Source organism: Dipodomys ordii, unplaced genomic scaffold (assembly GCF_000151885.1).
Source record: "Dipodomys ordii isolate 6190 unplaced genomic scaffold, Dord_2.0 Scaffold22, whole genome shotgun sequence".
In the NCBI taxonomy this organism is placed as follows: domain Eukaryota; kingdom Metazoa; phylum Chordata; class Mammalia; order Rodentia; family Heteromyidae; genus Dipodomys; species Dipodomys ordii.
The window spans coordinates 14,689,230-14,712,491 of NW_012267238.1; the positions used below are offsets into that span (position 1 = coordinate 14,689,230).

The 23,262-nt window shown below is 41.0% G+C and overlaps 1 protein-coding gene and 1 pseudogene across 2 annotated transcripts in view; both read left to right on the top strand.

Moving 5' to 3' along the window:
• Positions 1–13,306, top strand: part of Ccdc81 (coiled-coil domain containing 81) — a 50,481-nt gene extending 37,175 nt beyond the window's left edge. For both annotated transcript variants that reach the window (XM_013014051.1, XM_013014052.1), the window contains exons 14-15: positions 7,483–7,608; positions 13,165–13,306. In XM_013014051.1, the coding sequence (XP_012869505.1) occupies positions 7,483–7,608; positions 13,165–13,306 (268 nt within the window). The remainder of the gene's footprint in view (positions 1–7,482; positions 7,609–13,164) is intronic.
• A 4,264-nt stretch (positions 13,307–17,570) lies between these two features.
• LOC105983988 lies at positions 17,571–19,544 on the top strand (annotated as a pseudogene).
• The last annotated feature ends 3,718 nt before the right edge of the window (positions 19,545–23,262 follow it).

A 23,262-nucleotide genomic window follows, 5' to 3' on the forward strand; every position in this document is an offset into this window, starting at 1 on the left:
TAAGCTCATTTTACCATGTAGAGCCTTATCTCCAAACCCGATCATTAAAAACAAAAATTGATTTGTTTACTTAATGTTGAGTTTTGAAAGCCTGGAGAATGAAGATATCTTTATCAGTGAATTTTTAAAACTTGCATTCTTTGTAAAACATTTGTCTCCTTTTCACCTTCTTTTTATAGCAGTTAGATAGCTACCACTTGTCTCTTTGTGGCTTTGTCTTCCCCAGCCTGACCTGAGACCCTTTGCGGTTGTTACTAAGATCATTGCAACTTCTTCCTCTACTTCTAATTGCTAGAAATTTGATCTCCAAGACTTGGAGTTAGGAGGGTTAAATTTTCTCACTTCCACACTGTATATCCTGAGCCAAATCACATATCGGGTGTCAGAGGTATCTTCCTTATAGGAGAATGAAGACAATCACACTTGCCTCATTTGTTTTTGCAGTGAGAATGAAATGAGATTATGTGTACAAGAGCATATATAAACTGTATTGAGCAAGACCATACCTGTGATCTAAGTGCTCTCTCATTGGTTGTAGATCCTTGTTTCTGAATAGGACAGATCCTTGTTTTTCATTTCTGTCCCTTAATGGATATAAATTACCCTATAAGATCTATAGTATTCTCTACAATGTAGTCTATAGAAGATTTTGTTACTTTTTTCCAACTCCTTGGCCTTTCTCTGTTCCATCTCAAGATATGCTTTGTGACAAATGAAGGCCACTCCTTTCAGACAGAATAATTTAGTCAGTGTGATCCAAACAAACCTATCAACTGTTTATACTTGCCTTAATTCTCTCTGTCTCTGTCTCTCTCTCTCTCTCTTTTTTCTCTCCCTCTTCCCTCCCACTCTCTTATTTTTCTTGTTTAAACATTAGATTAAAATAAGTCACACACACAGAGCTAAAAAGCTAGGTGCTGGTAGCTCATGCCTGTAATCCTAGCTACTCAAGAGGCTGAGATCTGAGGATCAAGGTTCAGAGCCAGCCCAGGCAGGAAAGGCTATGAGATTCTTATCTCCGATTAACCACCAGAAAACTGGAAGTGGCGTTGTGGCTCAAGTGGTAGGGCAGTAGCCTTGAGCTAAAGAGCTGAGAGACAGTGCCAGGCCCAGAGTTCAAGCCCCTGACTGATAAAAAAAAAAAACCCAAAACATAAAAAAAACAAAATAAAAAAAAAAGATCACTTGGTACCTACCGAGCACCAGTGGCTCACACCTGTAACCCTAGCTATTCAGGAGGCTGAGATCTGAGGATCACGGTTTGAAGACATCTTGGGCAGAGAAGTGCCCATGAGATTCTTTTTTTTTCTTGAACTAGAAGTAATTTATTTATATTCAAAATTTCATAAAGTAAATCAGGCAGTTAACAAAATGCAAGCATTAACATACAAGTCACCAGCAGAAAAATATTAGCCAGAAACCATTCCCTTTATCGCTGTTTTCATCTTCTTCTGTCCATAGATTGTGCATAGATCCCATTCATAATCATGTAAACCATCGGGGCTGGAAAGGTGGCTCAGTGGTAGAGTGCTTGCCTTGCATGCATGAGGCCCTGCATTCGATTCCACAGCACCACATACGCAGAAAAATCTGGAAGTGGTGCTGTGGCTCAAGTGGTAGAGCATTATCCTTGAGCTGAAGAGCTGAGGGACAGTGCCTAGGCCCAGAGTTCAGGCCCCATGAGACTGACAAAAAAATAAAATAAAATAAAAAATAATGTAAGCCATCATTGATAACTTAAGCAAGTTCCAATGTCATTTCTGCCTGAGATTTGTGGTTTCCTGTTAGATCTTCTTCAGGATGATTCCTCAAATATGGTGCTGTCTGAGTTGCAGTCAAAATCTTGTTTAAATCCTGGTTCCATGAGATTCTTATCTCCAATTAACCATTCAAAAAACAAGTGGAGCTGTAGCTCAAAATGGTAGACTACGAGCCTCGAGCAAAAGAGCTCAGGGACAGTGCACAGGTCCTGAGGTCAAGCTCCAAGACTGAACAACAAAAAAAGTCATTTGGTAGTAAAATTAATAAAAATATTTTTTTGTAAGGAAATCAAAACAGAACTTAGAAAGTAGAAAAATCTCCCATGCTCCTGGATTAGAAGGATCAACATCGTGAAAATGGCAATACTTCCCAAGGCTGTCTATATATTCAATGTGATACCTATCAATATTCCAACCTCATTCTTCAAGGAAATAGAAGAGGCAATCCAAAAATTCATATGGAACCATAAAAAAACCCGAATAGCAAAAGTGATCCTGAACAGGAAGAACAGTGCTGGAGGAATATCAATACCAAATTTCAACCTCTACTACAAAGCCATAGTAATCAAAACAGCTTGGTATTGGCACAAGAACAGACCTCAGGACCAATGGAATAGAATTGAAAACCCAGAAATGAACCCACAGACCTATAGCCATCTAATCTTTGATAAGGGAGCTAAAAAAATAGAATGGAAGAAAGACAGCTTCTTCAGTAAATGGTGCTGGCAAAATTGGTTAATCACTTGTAGAAAACTAAGACTAGCTCCTTATATATCACCCTGCACCAGAATCAACTCCGAATGGATCAAAGACCTCGAAGTCAAAGCAGACACTCTGAAAACATTACAGGATGGAATAGGAGAAATCCTAGGTCTCCTTGGCACAGGTCGAAATTTTCTTAATAAAGACTCAGAAACACAACAAATCAAAGAAAGGTTGGACAAATGGGATTGCATGAAACTTCAGAGCTTCTGCATGACAAAGGACATAGCTAGCAAGATCAATAGAAAGCCCATGGATTGGGAGAAAATCTTCACTAGCCATATAACGGACCAGGGTCTCATATCTAAAATATACCTGGAACTCAAAAAATTAAATCCCCCAGCAACAAATCCTCAAAGAAACAACTGACCAATAAATAAGTGGGCTAAAGACTTAAAGAGACACTTCTCTGAATAGGAAAGATGGATGGCCATGAAGAAATGCTCAAGTTCCCTAGCTATAAAAGAAATGCAAATCAAAACAACATTGAGATACCACCTCACCCCAGTTAGAATGGCTAGAATCAAGAACTCTAATAACAACAGATGCTGGAGGGGATGTGGCCAGAAGGGAACCCTACTGCATTGTTGGTGGGAATGTAAACTTGTTCAATCACTTTGGCAAGCAGTGTGGAGGTTCCTCAAAAGACTCCATATAGAGCTCCCCTATGACCCAGCAGTCCCACTTTTGAGCATTTACCCAAATGATCCACAAACAAGACCATACTAAAGCTACCAGCACAACTATGTTTATTGCAGCATTATTTACCATAGCTAAGCTATGGAACCAACCCAGATGCCCCTGAGTAGATGAATGGATCAAGAAAATGTGGTATATATACACAATGGAATTCTATGCCTCCATCAGAAAGAATGACATTGCCCCATTTGTTAGGAAATGGAAAGACTTGGAAAAAATTATATTAAGTGAAGTAAGCCAGGTCCAAAGAAACATAGGTCCCATGGTTTCCCTTATTTGCAATTACTAATATAAGTCTGAGAGAAGCAGAAAAGGTCAGATAAGTTGATGTTAGGTGAAACGAACCCCAAGATAAGGACTCAAATGTTTTTTTCTTTCTTGGGATTGTTTCTAACATATTTACAAGATGATTTCTTTGTTGCTTTGTATGTCCCTCCTCCACGGTATAACCCCTGTTTTCACTGTATTTGATGTTGGTATAATTTGTGGAGGGGAAGGGAAAAAACAAACTGTTTAAATAGGGATACAGGTGGACCCATTGCAACAATGAGATATACAAGACATTAGGTTGAAAAACGAACTTTACAACTTTAGCTGGGGGCGGGGGGTGGAGGAGAGGTATGTGAAGGGGAAACAAAGGAGGAAGCAACAATGATGCTTGATAAGAAACATACTCATTACCTTGCCCATGTAATTGTAACCCCTCTGTTTAGTATTTTCACAATAAAAAAATTGTTTGTTTGTTTTTTGCCAGTTGTGGGGCTTGAACTTTGGGCCTGGGCACTGTCCCTCAGCTCTTCGGTTCAAGGCTAGTGCTTTACCATTTAACATGACACTGTCAATTCCATTCACACGGTCACAAATGACAGGAATTCATTTTTTTTGTATGGCTGGAAAAATATATATAGAAATTTGTTTATCTACCAGCAGATAGACATTTGGCCTTCTTCTACTTCTTAGCTAATAAGAATAGAGCAGCCGGGTGCTGGTGGCTCATGCCTGTAATCCTACCTAACTCAGGAGGCTGAGGATTTCCAGCCTGGGCAGGAAAGTCTGTGAGATTCTTACCTCCAATTAACCATCAGAAAACTGGAAGTAGAATTGTGGCTCAAAGTGGTAGAGAGCTAACCTTGGGCAACATAACTCAGGGCAGCACTCAGACCCTGAGTTCAAACCCTGTGACGGACTAAAAAGAAGAAGAAGAAGGAGGAGGAAGAGGGGGGTTGGGGGAGGAGGAGGAGGAAGAAGAAGAAGGAGAAGGAGGAGGAGGAGGAAGAAGAAGAAGGAGAAGGAGGAGGAGGAGGAAGAGGAGGAGGAAGAGGAGGAAGAAGAAGAAGAAAAGAAGAAGAAGAAGAAGAAGAAGAAGAAGAAGAAGAAGAAGAAGAAGAAGAAGAAGAAGAAGAAGAAGAAGAGCTGCTTTATGAAATGGTCACTCCTCTATAACACCTTAATAATAACAATAAAATTATATTTTAAAAAAGAATAGAACTGCTGTGAACATAGATGTGTAAGTATCTAAGATCCTGCTTTAAGCTATTTTGGATGCATATCCAGAAGGTATAAATTCTGAGACATAAATAAGTTCTGGAGGCTTTATGCTAAGTAAAACAAGTGAGTCTCCAAACAAATCTTGTATGATTCTACTTATATGAGGTGTATGCAGAGTCAGATTCATTGGAATAGAAAGAAGAAAGATGGGTTCCAAGAGTTGGATAAGGGGCAAAGGAGTTCTTTAATAGGTGTACACTTTCAGTTTTGCAGTTAAAAGAGTTCTGCAGACTGGTTGTACAACACGTAACCCAAAATAACTGTTTAAGAATTTTTTTTAGAAGACAAAAAGTATGAGCTGAGCACTGATAGCTCATACTTGTAATGCTTGCTATTTACGAGGCTGAGATCTGATAACCGTAGTTCAAAACCAGCCTGGGAAGAAAAACCTGAGCAACTTATCTCTAAGTTAACCAGCAAAATGTCAGAAACAGAGGTTTGGCTCAAATGGTAGGATGCCAGCTTTGTTGGGGGAAAATAAAACAAAACAAGCAAGAGCTCAAATCCTTGAGTTCAAGCCCTAGAATTGGCACAACTCCTCCTTCACTCCCCCCCCCCACCAAAAAAAAATACCCACCAACTATGAAAAGCAAAGGAAAAGCTTGTGAAAAAATAGGTATCTCTCAGTGAACCACTCTTCTGTTCTAACTTGTCATTTAATCTTTCTAGTAACCACACAATGGGATGGTGGTTAAATCAGCGGTTGTGAGATTAAAAGAGGCTATGCCATTTTAGAAGTGCAGTGGGTGGAGGACAGTACTGATTTGTATTGGAGGATCCTGATACCTAGTGGCTGTTGTCATCTTAACACAAAGCACCCCAGAGTAGGCCAAATCAGCCATCACATTTAAGAGTACTCCTTCCATACTTTAATGAGAACTGAGGGTAAATGTTTCATTTTGGCTTGAACTAGATGCAGTTAAATAATTTGAATCAGGCATGCAGTGAGTCACAATAGCATAGCAGTGCATTTGAACACCAGTGATGGAAGCACACCAGGGGTTATGAGATAGTGTACTTGTAGTTATTCCATTGCAGTCATTGCAGTCTTTTCTTGATGACATGGCTTTTGCCAAACACTTTCCCTCATTTCTTTACAATATTAAGTATTTTCTCTGTTTCCTTTTCTTGGGCATATTAGCTTCTGTTTCTTTCCCCATTTCTTTTTTTTTTAATTTTTTATTGTAAAGATACTATACAGAGGGTTACAGTTACATGAGTGAGGTAATGAGTACACTTCCTCTTGAACATTGTTAGCCCCTCCATTGTTTTCCCCCTACCATCCCCTCCCTCCCTCCCTTCCCCGAAGTTCTTTTTTTTTTTTGATTGTGATTAAGTGATTACATAATTTCTAAGTCACAAGTTCATTCTAACTTTCCTGGAGCAAATTTTCTATCACAGTCTGTAATATATAACAGTGTTCACATGTTATACACCATACATGTGATCAGCAGCATGGGGATATTTAGTAGTGGTTCAACCAGATGAGCAGGAGTTCTTTGTTTCTTAAGTCCTGTTAGTTTTGTCGTATCACCTAACATTTTGGATTTATCATCCACTTATCAGGGAGACCATGTACCGTTTGTCTCTTCGCTCTTGGCTTACCTCGCTCAACATGATTCCTTCTAGCTCCATCCATTTCCCTGCAAATGCCATTATTTTGTCATTTCTAATGGCTGCATAATATTCCATTGTGTATAGATACCACAATTTTTGGATTCATCTGTCGTGGGGCATCTGGGTTGTTTCCATATCCTAGCTATTGTGAACAGTGCTGCAATAAACATGGAGGTGCATGTGTCCTTGTATATTGTGGTTCCTGTTGTTCAGGGTAGGTGCCTAGAAGTGGTCTTTCCCCATTTCTAGACTTTCATTTATGCCTCTACTTTATCTTGTATATTGTCTGCTTATAACAGCTTGATATGGTAGTATATGCCTGTAATCTCAACACTTAGGAGGCTGAGGTAGGATAACTTCAAGTTTAAGGTGAGGCTGTGCTATAAGATAACAACAGCAGCAACAACAGTAAAACAAAACAAGAAACAAGCAAGCATGCCTTAGCAACCAATAAACTGATAACTGACAGTTGAGAGATTAGAGTAATAGGAAATATATATCAGGTTCTGGTGGATCATACCTGTCTGTAATCCTAGCTACTCAGGATGTAGAGATCTGAGGATTGTGGTTCAAAGCCAGCTTTAGCAGAAAACTCTTATCTCCAATTAACCACCAAAAAGCCAGAAATGGAGTGGCTCAAAAGTGGTAGTGTTTCAGCCTTGGAGGAGAAAAAGCTAAGGGAAAGAGCTTCAGGCCCTGAATTCAAAACCTAGTACCAGCATGTGTGCACGTATGCGTGCATGCACGTGTGCGTATGTGCACACATGAAATATATAGTATGGCAAATCAATTTGGAATGTTTATTCAGATGAGTTAAATTAGCTTCAAAGGAAACTAATAGCTTTTAAGATGCTGTTAATTGGAAAAAAGTTTCAATCCTACTAATTTAAACCAGAAGTAAAGATGAAAAGGTCCTTGATCTATAATTTATTTAACAGCTAAGAGTTTTACTATGTGCCCATTCATGATTTTTAATATTCTTCAAAGCATAGTGAACAAACCTGGAAGGTTTTTGGCTTAATTTAAATAAAGAGAAAGGGGTTGCATGCCTTTCCAAGTATTATGAATAGAACCAGGCTTCTCTTTTCCTCTGCAGACGTTTGGCAGACAGAGCTGCTGAATTGGAGCAAGTGAACAGAATTAACCAATGCCTGCAGGAGGACTGGGACAGAAACGCCGCCAGGAAGAAGCAGCGGGACCTGGAGGAAAGGGCTTTTGAGAGGTGAGACATGACTGCCAAGGGAAGTTCTGGGACTGCAAGAAGTTCTGGGATGGCAGACAGATTTCATGTACTAAATCCAGTTGATTATAGTGGAAAATTTTGTGGAGAGAGCAAGTCTGTGTTCTTCTGCTGTAATTGATTAGTCATGTCTGTAATGAGCAAAGGATGGAAGAGTGCTGTGTCACAGGCCTTATGTTTTCCAGTCTGCTCAACCCTTTGTGCTCAGGGTGGTTTTACCTTGTAGAAGGTAGGATTCTCTTCGGGAAGAACTATTTGGAAGTAAGGAGATGTGTGTTTCTGATCTGAGCACTTCTAAGGCTTATGGAATGGCATTTAAGAGCAGAGTCAAGGTGTCAGATAGAAGTAAGACTGACAATTGGGAAAGTGAGATACCCATTAGGGATCCAATGATTGCTCCCCAGCTATGTGTTTAGGTTACATAATCCAGAGTAAGGGAATCTAGGATACAGTCTTACCTTTGATAATTAACACCAAGTCTGGAGAGGCAGCTAAACCTTTTGTCATATATTTATTTATAAAATGGGAAAATAAATAATTGCCTGACAAAGCTGACACAGGAGATTCTTTTTCTTTTTTTCCTGTTTTTTAAATTTACTTTTATTGTAAAGGTGATGTACAGAGGGAAAACAGTTGAATAAGTAATGAATACATTTCTTTGGTTTTTGTTGTTGTTGTTGGTTGTGGGGCTTGAACTCTGTGTCCTAGGTCTGTCCCTCAGCTCCTCAGCTCAAGGCTAGTGCTACCACTGGAGCCAGAGCACCACTTCCATCCTTTTCTGCTTATGTGTTGCTGAGGAATCAAACCCAGGGCCTCATGCATGCAAGGCAAACACCCTATTACTGAGCCACCTTACCAGCACTGTAATGAGCACATTTCTTAACTATTTTTTCTTTTTTCTTTCTTTCTTTCTTTTTTTTTTTTGGTCAGTCCTGAGGCTTGGCTCAGGGCCTGAACACTGTCCCTGAGCTTCTTTTGCTCAAGGCTAGCACTCTACCACTTGAGCCACAGTGCTCAAGTGGCTTTTTCTGTTTATGTGGTACTGAGGAATTGAACCCAGGACTTCATGCATATTAGACAAGCACTCTACCACTAAGCCACATTCCCAGCCCATGAGTACATTTCTTGTCAAACATTATTACCCCCTCCCTCATTTTTCTCCCACTTTCCCTCCCTCTGACTCCCCTTTCCCCCAAGTTGTAATGTTCATTTCCAGTCTAGTCTGGTGAGTATCATTGTTGCATTGGTTCACTTGTTGTCCTTTGTCTCACCATTTTTTACTCCCCTTCCCTTCCCCAAATCAGATAAATGTATATATAAGACACAGGATACCAAAATCAAAAACAGTGATAACAGGGGCTAAACCAAAGGAAGAAGAAAATGAAAGAAAAAATAAATTTCACACAGTACATTAAAACAAAACAAAAACCCCTACAAAAATGAAAAAGCCCTCTTGTTCATTTCAATTAGTGTCATTTTATATGGTCATATGTACATAGCTATTGAGCTATTGTGATGCTCTGCTAGGATTGTGACCCTCTGCTAGGACTACCCTAGACATATACTAATTATTACAGATGAGAGAAACAATGGAGACTATGTTTCTTTGAGTCTGGCTTATTTCACTTAATATGATTTTTTTTCCAGGTCTTCCCATTTCCTTATGAATGGGGTCATGCCATTCTTTCTGATGGAAGCATAGAATTCCATTGTGTATATACCACATTTTCTTGATCCATTCATCTATTGTGGGGCATCTGGGTTGGTTCCATATCTTAGCTATGGTAAATAATGCTGCAATAAACATAGTTGTGCTGGTAGCTTTAGTGTGGCCTTGCTTGTGATCCTTTGGATAAATGCCCAGGAATGGGATTGCTGGATCATAGGGAGTTCTATGTTTAGTCTTTTGAGAAACCTCCATACTGCTTTCCAGAGTCGTTGAATCAGCTTACATTCCCACCAACAGTATGGTAGTGTTCCCTTTTGTCCACATCCCTGCCAGCATCTGTTATTATTTGTTTTCTTGTTAATGTCCATTCTAATTGAGGTGAGGTAGAATCTCAATGTAGTTTTGATTTGCATTTCTTTTATAGCCAGACATGTTGAATATTTCTTCATGTGTCTACTGGGCTAGTCTTACTTTCTCTCTAGAGAAGTCTCTTTTTAATTCTTAGCCCACTTATTAACGGGTGGTTTTTTCTCTGAGGATTTTTTATTGGGGGGTTTAATTTTTTGAGCTCTAGGTATATTTTTGATAATGAGGCCCTTGTCGGTTGTATGGCTAGTGAAGATCTTCTCCCAATCTGTGGGCTTCCTATTTATCTTGCTAGCTATATCCTTTACCATGCAGAAGCGCTGCAGTTTAATTCAATCCCATTCATCCAGCCTTTCTTTGATTTGTTGTGTTTCTGGATCTTTATTTACGAAGTTTTGACCTGTGCCAAGGAGCCCTTGTGTATCCCCTATCACTTCCTCTAATATATTCAGGTTATTACTCTTACCTCGAGGTCTTTGATCCATTTGGAGTTGATTCTGGTGCAGGGTGATCTATAAAGATCTAACTTCAGTTTTATACACGTGACACAGGAGTTTTAAGGTTAAAATAAGACAGGGCAAAGTGTAAATATTTCCCAAGATCTCACAGATGGAACAGACCAAGGCTACAAATTATTAAAACCAAGCTTGAAATTAATACCAAAACAACACTTTAAATGGCCAGTTACCAATGTGTATGTGTATGCCAGTACTGGAGCTTGAACTTAGGGCCTCACAGTCTCACTTAGCTTTTTGGCTTAAGGCTGACACTCTACACCACTGCACCATAGCTCCTCTTCTGTCTTTTTGGTAGCTAATTGGAGATAAGACTCTCTTGGACTTTTCTATTCAGGCTGGCTTTAAACTGTGATCCTGATATCAGCCCTTTGAATACCTGGGATGACACAAGTGAGCCACTGGTGCCCAGCTTGTCAACTCATTTTTTTAATCATAGATAAAAGTTATTGTAAAAGAATTTGATCTATTCTCTTGATATCCCTTGGTTTTCTGGATCTCAGGTTTTTGTATTTTGGGTTGTTTTTAAAAGATTTTCTTAGAAGTCTTTCTCTTCTCTCTTTGTAATGAATCGTACTCATATTTAATAGCTATGAAAGTCTGAGGAATGATGTGACAAATAGGTCAAAAAGGTGTAGTGGGTATGTTTGTGCTTGAGAAGAACAATGGAAAGAGGAAGGGAATTTGGACAGTAAAGCCATTTGTTCAATATTGAGGGGAAACAGGTAAAGGTAATGAGGTTAAACCCAGCAAGATGTTGTTTAGATCTAGAACAATGTTTACCCAACAGAAAGATAAACTATAGATGAGACACAAGAAATAGTTTGGAGTGGTAAGTAAATGTAATCATTCCAACAGGGAATCCCGGTCATGGCACCCAAATATGTAACCATTCAATGAGTCCACATCAGAAAAAGCTTATCCCTAATTCACTGATCAATGCACCGAATATGTTACCAGAAAGTTTAGGGCAGCTGAACAACCTTGGTCCTTGTATGGCAAGAGAAGAATTCAGGCAAGAAGCAAATATAAGTAAATATGATAGAAAAGTATATTAGAAGGGAAATATAGCAGAGAAATAGAGCATGTGGCATAGCTATGCCATGAGGAAGATAGCACTTCAGCCCATCTCAGCTGCCTTGGCCATCTTCCTTATCTTCTTCACTGTGGAGCTTGACTTTGGGCTAAATGGTGAGAATTGGATGGCTTCTTGATCAGTCAGTCTCCTTTGTGTTTCCTTTGTGTTTGGCTGTGGAACCAAAGATTACTGTCCCATTCTCATTTCCTCATTGTTTTTGTTGTCATGGAGGTTTTTATTTTATTTTTTGTCGGTCGAGGGGCTTGAACGCTGGGCCTGGACACTGTCCCTCAGTTCTTCAGCTCAAGGCTAGCACTCTACCACTTGAGCACCACTTCCAGTTTTCTGGTGGTTTATTAGAGATAAGAGTCTCACAGCCGGGCGCTGGTGGCTCACACCTGTAATCCTAGCTACTCAGGAGGCTGAGATCTGAGGATCGCTGTTTAAAACCAGCCTGGGCAGGAAAGTTTGTGAAACTCTTATCTCCAATAACCCACCAGAAAAACTCTGTAGCTCAAGTGGTAGAGTGCTCACCTTGAGCTGAAGAGCTGAGGGACAGTACCCAGGCCCAGAATTCAAGGCTTACGACCCACAAAAAAAAAAAAGTCTCATGGACTTTCCTGCCCGGACTGGCTTTAAACCTCAATCCTCAGATCTCAGCCTCCTGAGTAGCTAGGATTACAGGCATGAGCCACTGATGTCTGGCCATCATGGAGGATTTTATTTTTTATTTTTTGGTAGTCCTGGGGCTTGAACTCAGGGCCTGGGTGCTGTCCTTGAGCTTTTTTTCCCTCATGGCTATCACACTACCATTTGAGTTAGTACTCTACTTCCAGTTTTTTTGGTACTTAATTGGAGATAAAAGTCTCATGAGTTGTCCTCCCTAGGCTGGCTATGAACTATGATCTTCAGATCTTACCTCTTGAGCAGCTAGCATTACAGATGTGAGCCACCAGTGCCTGAACACTAGCTAGGTCATGCTAGGTACAAGGACTACAATAGGCAGCAAGTAGGAAGGAGTTGATGTGAAAATAAAACCAAGAGAAACTAAAACAAGATTCACACAAACTACTCTGTCAGTATTACCAGTGAACCTGCTTACAAGGTTGTTTAGTCTTTTTCCTTAAGACTGTCCTTGATTTTCTACAGTTCTGTCCATGCAAAAATGTTGATAGGAACTAGGAGAGAGCAAGGGAAGGAGTGACATTGTCCAAAAAGAAATGTATTCTTTTCCTGACTGATTTAAATGTAACTCTTCTGTATATCACCTTTATAATAACAATAACAAATTAAAAAATTTTGACAGGCTGGGACGTACACCAGGACTCACAGGCTATTTATCCAGGAAGAACTAAGTGGAAAATTAGTTACTGCTGCCCCCCTTCCCTTCTCTCTTGACTTGTTTGGAGAGGCTCCAGCCTCCTAATACTTTTCTTTGCAAGTCTACCTTAGCACCTTATAGGTGTTAAATTGTTAATTAGCAGGTTAATAGCTTTATCTCCCTCTCAGCTACTATCCCAGGACGGGGGAGGTAGAGGTTCATCCACATGGTAAGACAGTAACCAACAGAGGCTTGGAGTCACCATCACTGGCTGTGTGACCTTGGACTTTGTGTGTTCTTAGGAGCTGAGGGAAGTATGGCTGGGCCAGGAGGGCAGAATCAGACAACTATGAAGGTACCAAGCCAAAGATTTTGATTTGTGGAGAAGAAGAGATAGATTTAGAAGTAGGGAATGCCAGGATATGGGGAAAGCTCCAGGTAGCAGGGAGAGAGCAAAGGTGGGTTCTAAGTGCCTTGAAAGCAGGGGCCAGGTGGTGTGTGTGTGTGTGTGTGTGTGTGTGTGTGTGTGTATGTGTCCTAGAACTTGGGGAATACCTGCTAACTGTTGCCTTTTCTCTCCTCTCCCAAGGGCTTCCAACAAGCTATTCCTGTTGGATCAGTGTGAGAAGTATCCACGCTGTATGCGGTGCCAGAGGCGTACCTCCAACATGGGCGAGAGCAATGTGTGGCCCGAGAGCAAATTCATCCACGGCTCTCGATTGCTTGTATAGAACTCTAAAGTTTGAACTTGTGTTTCCTGGGAAGCACCTTTTACAAGTTTGGAATGATTGTAAAACTGTATATTTGTACTTCAAAGGAAGAAAAGATCTTTTTTTCAGGTTAGGTGTTTTAGATCTCTTAGTGAATTCATGTTGGCACACTGTCCCCTCCTGCTTTCCTCCAATCCCTACCTATTCTCTGAACTTCTCTGATGGCAGTGGAGGTGTCAGAATTATTCTGGAACATGAATCCATGGCCACAGGGATTGGGAATAGGATCCAGCTTTGTGCCAGCTGCTGTATAAGAAACTTTCTATTTTTTCACCTGTCATGAATAATGTCAATAATAAATATTTTCTGAGTGCCTGACTATGCAAGATAATTCCTAATGGTAAAATTCCTCTCTCCTGGAATATGGGGTAAGGATGTTTTCTGGACATTTCTTAAAGGCTGTGTGGATACTAAAGAGGTAGGCCAAGCTGTTCCCCTCAGACTCAGAGAAGTCCTGATTGAGTTTTCTAATGGATGATATGTGAGGACTTTGTCAGGGCCTTCAGGGATGTTATTCCCGTGGAGACCTTCAGATGAAACATTCTATCATCCAGATATTCCACTCTCTGATAATTTGGAAATTAATGTATTGTCTGAGGGAAGTATGGCTGGCCATTGCAGAAGGCTTATTCTCACCTTAAAGGAGTTAAGGTGTGTTCTACCAAAGATAATTTTTCATTTACCTTTATTGTTTACCTCTCTTCTTTCACCTGTCCTACCGCCTCAGGTATAATAGCTAGAATGAAGTCCAGCTTTCTGAACTAGGAAGAAAGGGAGGAAGAAAGTCTTTTAGACTATTTATTCTCTTTCTGACTGCCAAATCTTCCCTTGGGAAATGTATATGGGCAGACATTTGTATTTGAAGACTTACTTTGTTGGCTACTTAAATAAAACAAGAATGTATTGAGCTCTAAATAGTTTAGAGGCAAACATTGACTCAAACTAATATGGTTAGTAATAATACTGATGTGACTTTTCCTGGGGTAACAAGAATGTCTGCTAGTTGGAATTTTTCCAAACCTCTTCCCAAGCCTTCCTATAGTGCCACCTCCTTGAATGCCCTCCCTCAAGATCCTTTTGTGGAAGTCTAATCATCCTCAACCAATATTGAAGACATTAATAGCCTTTTACCAGGATTGCTAGATTGACTTTATCCATTCCTCCTGAACTCAGTCTCTTGTATATAATAAAATGCTATAATAATGTTGCATTAATATTAATTAAAATACAGACACCTTTGTTAAGGAAAAATGAGTTTAGGCAATCTTGTTACATACAGATTTGACTTCATATACACTTGTTACTGGAAAAACAAATTATCAACTTAATTTACAATTTATAGTTTTCTATCATTGGTATCAGTCAGCCTTACTAGGTGCCAAAACAATAAGATAATTTTTCATGACTTGGAGATTAAGACCTCTCCATTCTTTGGCTTTTTTCAGAGTGTGGGAGTGAGATGTGACTAGAAGAATCTCTGTGTAACAAGGGAAAACTACAAGGGTGAATATGGTCAAAATGTACATGTGTGAAAGCAGAACAATGAAGCTTGCTAAAACTGGTTTGGGAAGGAGAAAAAAAGGATGGAGGAGGAAATAGGGAGTAGGGAGTTTAATCGAGGTACTTTGTATGAATAAATAGACATGTCAAAATGACTCTCACCTTGCATAACTGATGTTAATAAAAAATGTGGAATAGGGGCTAGGAAGATGGCTCAGTGGTAGAGTGCTTGCCTTGCATGCATGAAGCCCTGGGTTTGATTCCTCAGCACCACATAAGGAGAAAAAGCTGGAAGTGGTGCTAGCCTTGAGCTGAAGAGCTGAGGGACAGCACCCAGGCCCAGAGTTCAAGCCCTACGACTGACCAAAAAAAAAAAAAGTAGGATGGGATAAAGGGAAAAAACTGAGCAGCATTGTAGTTGTTACAGATGAGCAATGCGGTGGAGCTCTTACTGTCTCATAAAGATGGTTAGAAATACTTTATTATTTTTCAAAGAACCAGATTTTGCTTTCATTAGTTTTTCTTTACACAAATTTTCTTAATATCATTGATTTGTTAAATTTTATTTTCTTTTGCTTGCTTTGGGTTTAATTTGGCCCTATTCTAGTTTCTAGGGGAAGACATTGATTTGAACCTTTTTTTTTTTTTCTTGTGTGTGTGTTTTTTTTTTTTGGTTGTAGGGCCTGAACTCTGGGCCTGGGCGCTGTCCCTCAGCTCTTCAGCTCAAGGCTAGTACTCTACCACTTGAGCCACGGTGCCACTTCCGAGGATCCGAGCCCAGGGCCTCATGCATGCAAGGCAAGCATTCTAACACGGAGCCACCTTCCCAGCCCCTTGAACCTTTCTTACTAATATAAACATTTAATGAAGTATCTCTGGATTTAGCCATATCCTATCAAATCTGATAGAATTATGTTCATTTTCCTTCAGTTCAAAACATTTCCTATTTTTAAAAAAATTTAACTATCTTTCCATAGTTTAGGAGAATATTGCCAATTTCCAATTTTAGGAGATTTTACAGCTATTCAAGCTTTTGAAGATTTTGTTGATAGCTCTGTAAATTATTTCTAGTTTAATTTGTGGAGCATATGCTCTGTATAATTCTCTTAAAATTTTAAAGATTAGTTTAAGCCCAGAATTATAATGTATTGCTGAACTGCCCATGTTCACTTGGGCAGAAGGTGTAGTACTGAGTATTGTGTTATAAATGTTGGTTTACAGTGTTCTTTATAACTTCTATATCTTTCCTAATTTCTACTTGTTCTATAAATATTGAGTTCACACTGATACAAGGATTCCAATTCAAAATCCTAAGATTAATGCTACTTTCCCCACATTTTTTGCTTCTGCCGGACGGTTAAAAACAACAACAAGAGCCGGGCGCTGGTGGCTCACGCCTGTAATCCTAGCTACTCAAGAGGTTGAGATCTGAGGATCGAGGTTCAAAGCCAGCCCGGGCAGGAAAGACCGTGAGACTCCTATCTCCAATAAACCACCAGAAAACCGGAAGTGGCGTTGTAGCTCAAGTGGTAGAGCGCTCGCCTTGAGCTGAAGAGCTGAGGGACAGCACACAGGCCCAGAGTTCAAGCCCCACGACCGACAAAAAAAAAAAAACAAGAAGAAAAATGCCTCTGATTCCTATTATCCTGTTTATTACTAGAATAATTACCAAGAGGTAGGAACAATTGTGCATAATGTTTGACAATACAAATAGGATGTTTTTTAACATACTGTTGGTACTGGAGAGAGAGACAACTGCAAAATTCACATCTCACCTCAGCCTCGCTGAGAGTTATTTGCTTTATGATCTTGGACATCTTAACGTTTCTGTGCCTAGACTAACAGAAACGGTACTATTAACTCGTAGGGTTGTTGATTTAAGGTTATATAAGCTCGTTAGGAGTGGTCTTGCACTCCTGAAATCCCTACAACTTGGAAGGTGGAGATCAGGGGAATCATGATTTTAGGAAAGCCCAAGGCAAAAAAAAAGTCAAGCGGGGAGTGGAGGTTCACGCCTGCAGATCCTGGTGAGGTAGGTAGGTAGGGTTTCTAAACAGGGTCCTTCCTTAAAAAAAGAAAAGTGGGGGAACTCACAGGAAAAATAAAGCAAAAGGACTAGGAGTTGGGCTCAAGTCGTGGAGGAAGTCCTGCGCTCAGTCCTGGATACTGCAAAACAAAAACAAAACAAAGGCACCTAGCATTGTTTCGATTTACGACACAGGCTTCCCAAGAGACTGGGTTAAACCAAGAAGCAGCCGGATACAGTTGAGAAACTTCGGTCACTGTCCCTTCCGGTCCCAGTGCACCCCTTGCCTGCCTTTTAGCTTCCGGCAGACTCTGCCCTGTAGTCCTCCCGGCCGGTCGTTTCAAGCCTTGAGACTCAGATCCCTACAATTCCCGCCTCAACAACAGGCATCGCGATGACGTCACGGGGGGCGGGCTGAACGTTCCCGCTTCTCATTGGCTCTTGGCCCGCCACCGCGGTTGGTGAGGAGGCGAGTACGTCGCCCCGGCTATAAAAGGGAAGGCTTGTGACGCAGAGGGCTGGAGAAGGCGCGTACTGGCTCCTCGGCCGCCTCTCCGCCCGACCGCTCGCGGGACTACGGTACAGCTTGGCGTCCGGCGGCGCTGTCGTCGCCTCCCCGCAACGCCCACCTCCGCTCCCAGCCCAGGAGCTGCCGCCGCCGCCCGCGTCGCCGCCGCCACGGAACTGACTGTATGATCAGGCCGAAGCCGTTCATGAGTAAACGCGCTCCGTCCTGTGGTGTTCTCAGTCTCGTATCTATGGAGTTCCCGAAGGGCCGCGGACGCTACTGTCAGGCCCAGCACGGCCTTCCCGAGGCCAAGTGAACCGACGACGGTCCTCGCTGGGCCCCGGGAAGCCCCTCCCCCCCGGAAGCGCGGCGCCCGGCCCGGAAGCCCGCCGGAAGCGTTTGGTGGGACTTCCGACGGGGACGGGGAGACCTCCGCCTGCTCCTTCATGTGACTCAAGGTGCCGGAACTGGAGGGCTGCTGCCACATGGCCTTTGGCTTCCGGCCCCTCCCAACTTCCTGTGCAGAGCGCTGCGAGTTCCCGGCGGACTGCACTACACTTCAGTGTCTCGGCCTCCCTTCCGTGTTCGGACAAGTTCTCTCATAACTGCATTGATTGTTTGCTTAAAGCTAGATGACCATGGCGCCCATGAACCGCCCAGCTCCCGTGGAGGTCACCTACAGGAACATGCGATTTCTCATTACACACAATCCAACCAGTGCAACGTTAAGCAGGTTTATAGAGGAACTGAAGAAATACGGGGTGACCACGATAGTAAGATTGTGTGAAGCAACTTATGATACTGCTCTGGTAGAGAAAGAAGGCATCCAGGTTCTAGATTGGCCTTTTGATGATGGTTCATCACCGTCCAAACAGATTGTCGATGATTGGTTACATCTGGTTAACATTCAGTTTCGTAAAGAACCTGGCTGTTGTATTGCTGTTCACTGTGTTGCAGGCCTCGGGAGAACTCCAGTGCTTGTTGCCCTAGCATTGATCGAAAGTGGAATGAAATATGAAGATGCAGTACAGTTTATAAGACAAAAACGACGTGGAGCTTTTAACAGCAAACAACTTTTGTATTTGGAGAAATATCGTTCTAAGATGCGCCTGCGATTCAAAGACTCTAGTGGTCACAGAAACAACTGTTGTGTTCAATAAAATTTGGCTGCTATTGTGCCAATGGTGTTGAACTCGAGACGAAACCTAATGTAGCTACCTATTAAATAACATTTGGGCTTAATGAAAATTTCTTAGCAATATTGAGAAGTCACAGCTTGACAGAAGAGTAACCAACCGTTGTTTTGCTTACTACTATCTTGGGCCAGAAACAGTATGTCAGGTATTCAGTGAGGGTAGGTGCCAAAGATAGCCAACACAATATTTGTATATTTTTAGTTACACAGAATTTAAATCTCAGGAACCATAAACAACATTCTAGACCTTATGTGGGTTATTCATGTCAAACACTGCAAGTTGAACTTATTTTCCGGATTCACATAGGTACTAGTGTACATTGGGTTTGTGCAATAGTTGATTTCTTGGATCTTTAATCTTATGATTACCTAATGCCTTTCTATAAAACTAATTTTATGTTATTGTGATACCTCCATTTTGAAAAAAGAACTTCTAGTTAAAAGTTTGTCCAAGATCCACATTGTACTGAAGTGTGTGTGTTTGATGTCTTCATATATAAAAGCTTCATAGTAAATATTTTACGTGCAACTTAACAGGAAGGGCCTGAAAGACAGAATGGGAGAGGACTAAAATGTATTTTTAGAGAAGTGTTGCCTTTGTCTTATTCAGGGTTTATAGGATAGACTCTTTAGTAGACATCTTTTAAAGAGTAGAGACACTGTAGCTATAATGCTTCCAAATTTCTAAAATTCTTGTAATTCTTCATACTTATTGGAAAATGCATATTACTTGGGTTTGAAGTTCAATGTTTCTTTTTTTTCTCCTAACCAAAACAGGAGTAGGCTTCTACCAATGAATTGCACACGTCATATTTTATGTATTGTTTAAACTGTGTACCAGTGTTAGGATACTTTATAATTAGTTTTATTATGAAGTTGATAAAATTATCTGTCTTAATGTTAGTTCAACTATTTCCTTACTGTCTGAGAGCCAAAGGTAGGAGATCTATGGGAGAAATAATTTGTTAACCATCAGCAGCTAGTATAATGTATGAATGTATAAATAAACAATGAATTACAAGAAAGAGATTTCTAAGATGGTTTAGTTATGTTAATATCAGAGTTAATATTAGAGTTAAATAACCTCACTAAAGTTTTCAAAAGTTTTAGTACTCTAGAAGTTATAACAATTCTAAACTTTTTAAAAATCTCTGTTCTAAAGTACATAAAACAAATATGTACAAAACTACAAGGAAGTTTGAAAAGTTTGCCATGGTAGGGGGGAAATTTTTCTGTCTTTCAGAAACAAGAAGATAAGAGTGGGATAAATAAACTTTTTTCTTGCGGGAGGTGGGGGTCGGGTTGTGGGGCCTGAACTCGGCCTGGGCACTGTCCCTAAGCTTTTCAGCTCATGGCTAGTGCTCTACCACTTGAGCCACAGCGCCACGTCCGGCTTTTTTCTTTTTGCTTATGTGGTGCTGAGGAATCGAACCCAGGGCCTCATACATGCAAGGCAAGCGCTCTACCACTGAGCCACCTTCCCAGCCCAGGACAAATAAACTTAATCGCATGAAAAGATGAGCATTACATCCAACAAGTGTGAGATACATATTTTTTTTAAGAACATGAAATACTTTCTTAAATTTGACTACATTTGATAAAAGCCAAATTTCAGACTTGAGTAATTCAGAACAAGTTCTCTGACCAAATTTCAATTGGGGAAAAAAGTTACTACCATGTAATTCAGAATTTTGAAAATCTATGTCTAAAAAATTCTATTTGTAGAGAGGATGTAGTAGATCATGGAAGCTTAACATTCCCCCAAAGTACTAGAAAAATAAGTCATACATGTAAATATATGTGAGAGCCAGCAGCAGGAACTAGTTGCATAGGAATTCCAGAGAGGAAGGAGCCTTCTAAGATGGAACACCATCTTTTCTAAATACCTTCACTGATCTGGACATGGACTGTGAGGATAAGGCTTGGGCCAGGCAGAAGATCTCTGAAGGGATAGTGTAGCATGAGAAAATGGAAAAGCCTGGCCATTTGCTTACGTTGAAAGTTAGATTCCCAAGAGGTTTATTAAGGGGTATTCTCAGGAAGCAACACCTGTGATGAAGTGTGAGAATAGATATAAATTTCATGGTGCCAGATGTTATGGATCACATACAATCACTATATGAGAGGTTAAGAGATTAGGAGGATTGAGCTTCCCTGGGCAAAAACAAACCACCACCACCACCACAACAACAAAAAAAACCCTTATCAACAAACTAGTTGGGCATGATGGTACATGCCTGTAATCCCAGCTATGAAAGAGGTATATGGAGAAGGATAAAGGTCTGAGGTTGGCCCCAAGGAGTATAGATCCTACCTGAAAAACAAAAGTAAAAAGGACCAAGGAGCATATTTGAAATGATAGAATGCTTCACAAGAACAAGACCCTGCTTTCAAACCCTCGTATTGCCAAAGAATAGAGTTGAATAGAAATACACAGCTTCAAGATACTAAACTCAGTTAATCTCATGGGAGCTCTAGAGATGGGAGTATTATTTAGAGATGCCTGCAATTGAGGCAGAGAAGTTAGGCCCTTGGGATTCTAAATCAGTTAGCCATTGTCCATAGGTTACACCTGGGCATGATGGTATACCCTTGGGTGGATCATCTTTCTTCAGGCAGACAGTTCCCTGAAGGGGATGCATTGTGAGTCTTAGCTGATAATGGCAGCTAGGATCATGATGGTTTTAGACTTGGAGACCTGAGCAGTGTAAAGGAAGCATCCACTGGACTGCATATGATAATGACCTCAGTTCTGGGAGGCTTAGAATGCAGGAAAATCATCTTGTTTAATAGTGTGTTTAGCAGACATTGTTCACTAAGAAGTCCAAATTTTTCCACATTCTCACCAACATTCCCCCTCCATGTAAAAAAATTGTCAGTTGAACAGTTGATTTTGACATGTCAATGGATACAAAGTGCCTTGGTTAGACAATCCTGTCTATAACTCACCCCCATCCCCTCCTCACCTCCCTCCCTAAAGCAACCTCAACCAGCTCCATTGTTTCATTTTCACACATAAAGTGTGAAAAAACCCATATTCACTTTTCTTCACTCTCTCACCTTCCCTCTCCTCTAGTATTTCTACCCAGGATAGACAGAATCTGCTTTTTTATTCCATTTTTTAAAAAAGTATATGTTAATTCTTCAAATTGGTTTTTACGATTTTCACACCTGCATGTACTGTACTTGAATCAGCTTTCAATGAACACAGAGATGCAATACATTTTTAATATTGTTCATTCTCAATTGTAAGAAACAGAAGCAACATTTTGAGAGGTCGAATCAGGAGTCTTTTTATTGGAAATCCAGTGACCACAGGTGGACTTTGTCACAAAGACCTGCAGCCCCACGAATACACTTTAACAGTGTCAGAAAACTGAGTTATGGGAGCAGGAGAGGAAAGAAAGCTGAAAAACAATACCAACAAACCAGAACATTGGGCGGAAGTGGGATGGCATGGTGACTAGAGACAGGAGACACAGGAATACAAAACATGGCATAGTAGTGCCCGAGCTGGTCTGGGTCTAAATAGAATTAGGGTCCAGGGGCAGGGTGGCAGGAAACTGGAGTCTGGCCAGCTCAAGGCACAGGACTGACAGATCCAGTAACCAGTAATCTTTGTCCAAGTCCCTGCCCCTGCCTCTAGGAATTCAGGCACACCCATCACCTGGGAGGAGGGACTTTGCCTTCCTCTGCCATGAAGACAAGATAGTGCCAGTTAATCCAATTCCCTGTCCACCAAGTAGCCAAGATGGTACCGGTTAGACCCAGCATCCCCACTTCACACTGTCCTTTGCTGGTGCTAAGGCTTGTCACTGTCCCCTAGCATAGGTCAAGAATGGCATTCTACCTCAGCCTACTTCTAACTTTTTGGTAGTTCATGGAAGCAACAGTTTCACAAACTTTTCTGCCCTAGCTGGCTTCAAATGATCATCTTCAGATCTTAGCTTCCTAAGTAGCTAGGATTACTGATATGAACCATCAGCCTTATTAATTTATATAAAAAGGCTACCTGAACCATTGCAACAATGAGATGTACAAGTTGTTATGTCAAAACGAACTTTACAACTTTCGTGCGAGGGGGGGACTGGGGGGCATGGGGAGGATGGGAAGGGATGGGAAGGGGAAACAAAGGAGGAGGCTACAATGCTTGATAAGAAATGTACTCATTATCTTGCCCATGTAATTGTAACCCCTCTGTACAGTATTTTCACAATAATAAAAAAAAAGGCTACCTGAAGAGTTCTGGGACGTGATATAAAAAAGATAGTGTAAATGGTTTCCTGGTGTTCAGCTTCACTCTTCAAAGCCTTCTAAGAATAGCTTTCCCTTTCTGGGAGGGTGAGATCATAGGAGAGGAATGTTTTCTAAGGATATTCTCAGTTAAGAAGAGTGTTTGCACCAAGGAAGCTAGTGCTACAAAAATAAGACCTGAGCATGTGGTGACTGATAACGCTGCTAACTACTCTTCTAGGAGCCTAGTGGTCTATACACTTGTGGACATGCTTGTCATTAAGAGGTAGCCAGTGGAGATACTGAGGCTGAGGTGGCAGCAGCAAGGGTGGGACTATAAGCAAGAGTAAGACAGACTACGGGGCTGGGAAGGTGGCTCAGTGATAGAGCACTTGCCTTGCATGCCTGAGGCCCTGGGTTCGATTCCTCAGCACCACATAAGCAAAAAGAAAAAA